General features: G+C 36.7%; 1 protein-coding gene across 1 annotated transcript in view; it reads left to right on the top strand.

The window, feature by feature from the left end:
• Positions 1-389: 389 nt before the first annotated feature.
• ptprb (protein tyrosine phosphatase receptor type b) overlaps positions 390-8,870 on the top strand; it is a 32,657-nt gene continuing 24,176 nt past the window's right edge. The window contains exons 1-3 of the mRNA XM_014986144.2: positions 390-745; positions 5,264-5,594; positions 8,691-8,828. Coding sequence (XP_014841630.2) covers positions 650-745; positions 5,264-5,594; positions 8,691-8,828 — 565 coding nt within the window. The 5' untranslated portion in view covers positions 390-649. The remainder of the gene's footprint in view (positions 746-5,263; positions 5,595-8,690; positions 8,829-8,870) is intronic.

Below are 8,870 nucleotides of genomic sequence, written 5' to 3'. Positions count from 1 at the left end.
GATTAATCATAATGTACATAATTAATTGTGATTAATCAATTCCTAATTACTTGTGATTACTAAATTAGTTGAGTATTTTAATAATCAGGATTAATTAGATCAATCATAATTAACCAATAACCAAATTAGTTGACGATTATTTCAATAATTAAACTTTCAAAATGCTGAGTAATGATGCTCCATTCATGAGCATCTGATGTTTAATTGTTTCTATTTAAAGTGGGAATAAATGTTCTAATTTTATTCTCCAGAAATGGACGTTTTTATCTGTCACTCTCGCTCTAATTTTATCCTCTACCTCTGTTGTGTGAGCAGCTAGGTGTGCTGCGGCGGTGGCAGCAGGACCTATTATTAGTCTGTGTGTAGACCAGCTTTTGGTGCGACTCAGAGTGAGGAAGTCCGTTAGAGTCGGAGCGTCGACACCTCGGACCGACAGGAAGAGCGAGGCGTTCCGCTGCTGAGAGGAAAGGGTCCAGTCTGAGGAGCTCTGAGTCCAGGATGGACACCAAAAGTTTCCCTTTGACCAATTAACTCGAAATAAGGAATTACTTTGTTTCGCAGGACACTTTGTGTTTGTTTCCATCGAAGACGCCAAACGGAGGGAGTATCAGTCTTTAAAACATCTCGGACCTCAGGATTATGGTGGTGCATGCTCCGGCTGTGGATCTGGAGGACGATCAAAATGCTGAAATGTAAAGCTGGAAGTTTCTCCTGCTGCCTGGGGTTCGCCTCGCTGCTGCTGCAGGTCAGTCCAGACAACCAGGACGACGTTTACCCAATTCTTTATGCTGATTCAGGGGAAAATGTGTCAAATTTTACAAGACAGGCTACAGTAGAACCAGTTTCTATTGCTGCTGTTCTTCCTTTTGCCTCAAATTCAATTCAAGCTGTTTGTTGTTCTCAGTTTTTCTCAACTTTCTCAAAGTAAAAAAAAGTCAAAACATGAGGTAGAAGATAAAGATGAGTCACTTATTTTCATTTTTATCTTGGCTAAAAACTCTCAGAGAAATAATGTTTCATTACGTCTGATCATATCGTTAGAAGAAAACATTTGAGATAGCTTTTTCTTGTTTAGAAACTTTATTTAAAAGGCGTTTTCTGGCTTTTATTCTTTTATTCTGGGTCATGAAATCTGTTATTTGTGCACCAAAGCATCAACTAGACAAGTAAATGGAAATTTTCTAATAAAATGGCCAAAAATGACTTCTTAAAAATACTTCAAATCACAAAGCCTGAAGTCTGAATCAGAATTTAACTTTTACTCTTTAGTGGTGAATATTTTAGGAAAGTTTTAGAGGAAACTAAAGTCTGTGTTTTACTGTATTTTGTGGTTTTTATCGTGATGAAGATAATTTAAAACTTCTTTGCTGTTTATCAAATGATGCAAACACAAAAACACAAAGTTATTTGAAATCCAACATATCAGTTATATGTAGGCCTGACACAGTAATCAGTAATTAATACCATTATAAATTAAAACAAGCTCAATAATTTCAATTTGTATGATTTATTGTTTTTCTTTTTCTACCAAAAACTGGATAATAAAAGTTTTCATTCTGACTCCTTTTTTTGAAGGATAATTTAGTTTACAGAGACTTTATAATTCATTTCATTTGTTGTTTTGTTTATTTATTCTGCATATTTAAAATGTCTTCCAGTTCCAGGGTTAAATGTTCATTAGAATTTAAAGTTTATTGATCTTTCTTGTGTTTTTATGCTATTATTACTTAAAATGGTCTCAAAACAACATTATTATTTATCACAATAACTTCTGAAACAACTTATCATTCATCTAAAATTTGCTATTGTGACAGATGTAGTTAGATGAAGAATTAGCTTTTTTAATTACTAACCTGCACACACTAACTACATTATATTTTTGAGTTTGTAGGTATTTGCTGCTCTGATGGAAATCAGATTTAGGATTTATCGTGATAACAATGGTCCGATAATCTTCTCCCTGTAGCTCATTTCTTTATTTAAAACTCCAATCCTGTCATGTTCACATCAAATCTAGCTGCTGATTAGATCCATTAAGTTTCTCTTTTCATGTTTTTGGGGTTTTGCTACATATAAATCCTCTTTTTTTCCAGATGAGTTGAAATTGTTGCCTGATTCTGAAGCTCCACCAGTTTGGCATTTGGTATTCTGTTATCCAGCTTGATTTTCCTCTGGATCACTTCCTTCTCTTCCCGTCTCTGTCCTGGACGCTCCGCTGTCGTCTCTGAACTCCCTGAACTTTATCTGCCAACCAACAGGCGGCCGCTTGACCCAAAACCTGACGGCGGCGAGCGGCCATCTTTAAATAGCTGCAACTGATTATCTGTTGCATCAAATTACTTGACGCTCCGCAAAGGAAGAAAAACTAAATTCAGGAAACTTTAATTTGTCCCAATTTATGCATCATGTTCAGATGTTGGACATGTTTTTCCCCTCATGTCTGTCCACGTTGGACAGTATTTTTCCTTTTTATTTTTTTCCTCTTTACTTTTTTCACTTTATTCTCCTTCCCCTTTTTTGTTTTTCATTTTCCCCTTTTTCTTTTTTACTTTTAATCCTTTTTTCATTTTCTTTTTCATTTTTTTCCTCTTCCCCCCTTTTCTCTGTTTTTATTTTTACTCTTTTTCTATCCCTTTTTTCTTTTTTATTCTTCTTTTCTTTCTTGACTTTATTCTTTCCTCCCTTTTTCCCTTTTATCTTTTCCCGATTTTTATTTGTATTTTTTCCTTTTCCCCTCTTTTTTCTACTTTCCCATTTTTCTCCTTTCTTTGAACAAATATTTAGTTTTTTTTCCTTCTAAAGTTTCATGTTTTATAATTTGCTCCTATCCAGACCAGTTTCCACGACAGATGTGGTAAATTGAACCTGGAATCTTTTTAAAGATCTTTAAGTCTTTTAACCTGTGATGAGGAACCTCCACATTTTCTCCAGCAAATCAATCAAAATCAGTAATTACTAACAGAGCACTTTTCATACAAACTAACACAAAGTGCTTTGCAGCAGGTCACTGATCAAACTAACTATAAAAATTTAAGAAAAAATGGAAAGAAAAAAATATGTACAAATAGCAATAAAATTCAATTACTTGCTTAATTGTTAGTGGTTGGAATTGAAGTAAAATAATAAAATGCAAATGGATGAAAAAGTGCACATTAAAATTATTAAGATGTTTTGATAGATACTGATTACAGCTTCTACAAATTGACAACTTGTGAAAGTTTTAGCCTCAAGTCAAACTAAAAATAAAACTTCAGACCTAAAAACTTGAGACTTGACTTAGACTCGTGGTCTGAGACTCGAGTCCCAGTTTTTATCTGATTAAAACTGAAGGAAGCCGATGTCTGAGCTAAAAACTGTTTTACTGTGAAACAGAGAGCTGGATTATTATCCAGTGATGTTGGTGGATTATTATGGGGTGCGTTAGCTTCATAATGATGACCAGATGAACAGATAAACTCTGTGACTTGGAATCATTTCATCTAGGCGACGCAGAGTGAGAGGTTTCCTAGATGTAGAAGAACGGATTAGAAAACAGTAATTTCAGTCAGTGGAGACTTGAAACTTAACTTGGACTAGGACAAAATGCCCTGTAAATATCTCTGGTTTGAGGACAGAAGGTTTTAATAGTCGAGGTGCCAGGATGCAGAGATGCTGCTGTCACAATGTTTTTCCTGATCATCATCAGATGTTTAGATTAGCTCAACGTCTGGAAACCGTGAGGAGGAATTTGACCTTCGGATTCTCTCCAGTCTCGGTTTAAGTCTCCTCCTGAAAGTTTCTCAGAACAATGGCATCAAAGCGCCGCTCCGCCCTCGGGGCCGTTTGTCGGAGTCGGACACCTGTCCCCTGCAGACTTGAAAGCTGGCTGTAAAAGTTTGCTTTTTCCTGCTTCCCAAACAGGTTCCCATACCTCACATCTGTAGAGGTTTCACTAGTTTCTCTTTTTTTCCTCCAGCATTTCTCGCTCCTGAATCCAGCTTTTCCTTTTCATGCTGCGCGTTTTAGAAGTTTGAAACAAAAGCTCCGAGTTTCTAAAAAACAAAACATCTTTTTGTACAGAATCTGAACCAGGTGAAGCCAAAACTGACACTTTTTAAAATATTGTGTATTTTTTTGCACTCTGAGTTTTTTTCTTCAGTAAACAGGCTTTTTTAAAAATCTGTTAACGATTAATCAATTAAAATTAGTTGACGATTATCTCCATAATCAGTTAATCACAATTAATCTGTTCATTATTAAAAACACTAATGAAATATATAAACTTTAAAAAATTACTTTTAAGGAATTAATCACAGAAAACATCAGACTGAAACACCAGAAAGAGAAATTATTTTTGACACATGAAACTAAAAGTTACATTTTTTAGACTCAACATGAGATTTTGTCTCTGATCAGTGGACGCACCATTTTTTTGTAGTTTTGGCTCCATGTCTGCTTTAATCCTGTTATTCATCCAGCAAATTGACTTTTATAGAGTCTGTGTACTCCAGATAGTGATTAAACGATTAAAATTAGTTGACAATTATTCAAATAATAGATTAATTGGGATTAATTGTTGCAGCCCTAATCTGTCCTTTATTAGAAATAACACTAATAACATGTGTAAACTTATTTAAACCAAAGTTTACACATTATAATGTAAACATAAGAAAGAAAAAAATATTTTTGATAAAAGAAGCTAAAAGTTTTTAGACTTTAGTTTCTATTTCTATACTCATTTATAGATAAATATATTCCCATGTATGTACTTTTTATTTTTTTATTTTATATTTAGGTTTATTATTTATTTAGATTATAATATCACACTTGTGTATATATATGTATTTTTTCTTAAATATATCACTTATTTGTATTTGTTAATCTTTCACACTTTGGATGGAGTGGCTTGTCAACAAATAATTTCCTGTTGAGGATCAATAAAGACATATTATATTCTATGTGTGTAAGAGAGACATTTTAAAACATACAATATTGTCCCATATTTTAATTTATTTTATCCAGGCTGTAAGATGTAGAATGTTTGTCAAGATATTTTTAATAACAGTAATAAATTATATAACAAAATAATGAATTTAAATTCTTTTTTTTAGTTCATTTGTATTATTTTTATCTATCGGAAAAGTTTGAAAACGTTAAATGCTTGAATTTTATTGTGAGAAAAACGTCTGAACTCCAATAAATGTTATCCATGTTCTGTGTAGGCGTAAAGTTAAAGTCATAATTGTCCTGAAAGTCCGCTTAAGTGCTCTGTGTGCTGCTGCAGGTTGTGAGCAGTGCAGCTCCCACAGAGCATCCTGCAGCCTCTGCTCCCTGCAGCATCTCTGTATCTGGATCAGCGTCCGGTCCGAACTCCGTTTCTCTGACTCTGACCACCGCCGGACTGAACTGCTCCTTCTCTGTGGCATCGCCGGACGTCGGAGCGGACGCCTCCGAGTGTCGCAGAGTCCCAGAGCGGAACGAAATGGAGCGGCCGCACGGCGCCACCGGCGGAGTTTTCACCTGCACGTTGGATCACCTGGAGCCTGGAGCCGCCTACCTGCTGGAGGTCCGATCCCAAACGGACAATGAGTCGGCCAACGCCACACTGCACACCAGTGAGTTACCGGAAGTTAGATTTGATTAATCGCATCATAATTTAAATGATTTATTGTTTTTCTCTTTCTATCAAAAACTGGATGATAAAATCAGCTTTAAATAGGATTTAATGGCAGAAGAAAAGGGACACAGCATGCTGTATTTGGTTTAAACGTCTAACAAAAAACATGTTAAAAGAAGTAAAATTCACTCCAAAACACACATTCTGGACAAATGTTATTATATTTACATCAACACAGACACAGAATGAAAGAAAATATCATTTTGCACATTATTGTTATTCTGATTTTATGCAAAACTTTTTATTACGTCTCTGTCTATTAATAGCCGTTCTCGGCTCTTCTGCATACTTAAGCCTGCAGAGGCATTTCCTTCACTTGGACTACATTCATAATGTTGACAGCCTCTTAGCCTCAATGTCTGATTACATATCCGCTGTTTAAAGGTCATGGTGTTCTCTTCACATGTGTCCAACTGATATGATTTATGCAGTCACCGAGTAAAGAGGCTTCAGAACAAAACAAAGGAAACTAATAAATGGAAAGATCTGAATTAGATTGTTCAGACTTCAGTGAAAGAGTCAGATATGGGGAAAAAAAGTGAACTTGAATTGCCTAAAATAGCCTTTGATTTGTAATTTTCTTCAGGCTGCAATTATCCACCACACTTTTCCCTTCCACTCAACTTTCCATTATTATGCAGGATAATGGAAACAGCTAGCCTGTTTAGTGGATGCTTTAGTAGGGTGGCGATGTCTGTCTGCTGTACGACTGTCTCAACTTAATAGAAAATGGACGGGTAAATTTCTGCCAAAAAACTTCAGAAAATTTGTGAGAAAAAAACGGAAATTTTGAGATTAGTCTAGAAAATTTAACAATTTTTGAGTTTGAAATGTTGAAAATGTACATAAAAAAACAAAGACATTCTCTAGGAAAAACTTTAAAACTTTAGTGTAAGCAAAGTAAAATGTGCTAAAAAGAAGTTTTGAGATTATTCTCTGATGTTTTCTGCAAAAAAAAAAAATTCTATGAAAAGTTGAAAATTTGAAAGAAAAAATTCTGAAATTTTGAGTTTAGTCTCTGAAATTCTCTAGAAAAAACTTGGAAACTTCTTAGTTTGAAAAGTCAAAACATTGCTTGAAAACAACTACAAAAATTTGAGATTAATGTAAGAAATTCTCTAGAAAAAACGTGGAAATTTGACTTTCAAAGTCAACAATTTGCTAGAATTTGCTGAGCTTAATCTTCATATTTGGCAGAAGATTTCTGCCAAAAAGCTTCTTTTTTTAATCTATCATAGTCTAATACACTGTTGTACATCCTTTCCTTTGTAGTAAATCGGTCACTTTTGGTTGAGAAATTGACGCTCCTCCATCATGATGCTCAGCTTTAGCTAAACCTTAAAGAGTTTGTAGGAGTGTTTATATTTCTAAACAGAACCACATAAAATGAATTTTTCATCTCAAACCGGATTCTGTTTGGACCATTTCTCTTTCCTTTTCTGGTATCGCTCCGCCATCTTTGTTTCAGTATCAACTGGCTCCTTAAGGATTACCAGCAGCACCCTCTGTTGGATGGAGGCCAAACTACAATACAATACTCAAAGAATGTTTATTAAATTGGAACTAATTTTAATCTAGTAAATCATTAATAAAAGTTGATTATTTTCATCTTTAGTTGAATATAATTACAGAAATAAATGAACGGTGTATTTTGACGGTTAGAAGTGAACTAAGCCCCCACCCTGCGTGTCTCAGAGTTAATGTCATGAAGCTTCCCCTCTCTGCTGCTCTGTGATTAGCTACAGGAACCGCAGACCTGCTGAGGTAGAGCGATAGAGCTGCAGCGCTGCATGTTAACATGTGTGTGTGTGTGTGTGTGTGTGTGCGTGTGTGTGCGTGTGTGTGTGTGTGTGCATGTTAGCATGCTGGCGGGCATCCAGAACAGAAGTTGGACCCTCGGTGTGTATTTCCATGGTGGGCAGAGCTCCGGGTTCAGCCATTTCCTGCCCCCATTGTTTCTTTGTTCTGTGGGAAAGGGTGTGAGGCTGCGTGCGTGTTTCGTTTGGAGGAAACGGGGCGTTGCAGCGTCCAGTTGAGTCCCGACGGTAACCTGCAAACAGTCGGCCTGTCCTGCTGGAGCGGCCTTATCTCTGGAGGCTCCGCTGACCTTTAGAAACTTTTGTTTTAGTTTCTGAACTCTTGAAACGCTCGATGGTTTGACCTCAAAAACATTATGAAAACTTTATGGACGCCCCTTTAAATGTTCAGATCCATTAAAGGGAAGGTTCATCATGATGATTAAAAATGTGTTGATTAAAATTCAGCCTGATTTACTGAAGAACATTTAAAATTTACAGTCTGAGGGATTTAGGAGATTTAGGAGCTGCTGTCCATCCATCCATCCAGCCACCCATCCATCCATCCAGCCACCCATCCATCCATCCATCCATGCATCCATCCATCCATCCATCCATCCACCCACCCATCCATCCATCCATCCACCCAACCACCCACCCACCCATCCATCCATCCATCCATCCATTACTCTCCCACCATTTCCCATTTCATTTAAAAACTTTGAACTCAATCTGTTGAAACTAAAATCCAATCTATAAGTTTTTGTTTTTTTTTTCAAACTCTTCTTTGGGATTTTTCACCAGTTGGATTAGAAATGTGAGCAGATTGTCTTTATGTGCAGCTGCTGTGGTGCCAATAAATAAAACCGGTTCTGTAAACTGTCTGTTTGGTGTCAAAGCTTTTTGTCGTAAACAGTTGGACTTCCTTTGAAGGTTTTTTATCTGTTTTGGATGTAAAGTTCAGGGAGATTTCTGCAGGAAGAGCATCTGTCTCCCCACAGGGTGACTCACTAAAAAAAACAAAAATACGTCTCGACCCATTTCAGAGTTCTGGTTTCTTTTCCCACCAGTTCTGTCTCTGAGGACTGATGGGTGTGTGTTTGTGCCAATCTTATCAGGATGAAACATCTCTGCTTCTCCGGTTTTTTGTAGTTGGAGCTGTAGATCTGAGGTGTATGTGCACTGTAAAAGCTGATTTAAATGTGTTTTCTAGCGGTTTCTGTGTTTTGTTGCATCAGGGCCGTCAGCGGTGGTCGGCCTGGCTGTGACCTCCAGGACCTGCAGCAGCCTGGGCCTTTCCTGGCAGGCCGGCCCAGGCAGGACGCAGCGCTTTAGGCTACAGCTGCAGGAAAAGGCCCGGGGCTCCAATCAGTCCGGTACGTTTATAATTCACAGAGTTTGGAAAGTTAACTTTTCAT

This window comes from Poecilia mexicana, unplaced genomic scaffold (assembly GCF_051168715.1).
Source record: "Poecilia mexicana isolate PSO_F unplaced genomic scaffold, ASM5116871v1 scaffold_23, whole genome shotgun sequence".
In the NCBI taxonomy this organism is placed as follows: Eukaryota; Metazoa; Chordata; class Actinopteri; order Cyprinodontiformes; family Poeciliidae; genus Poecilia; species Poecilia mexicana.
The sequence above is the reverse complement of the archived record's forward strand: the minus strand, read 5'-3'. Positions and strand labels throughout refer to the sequence as shown.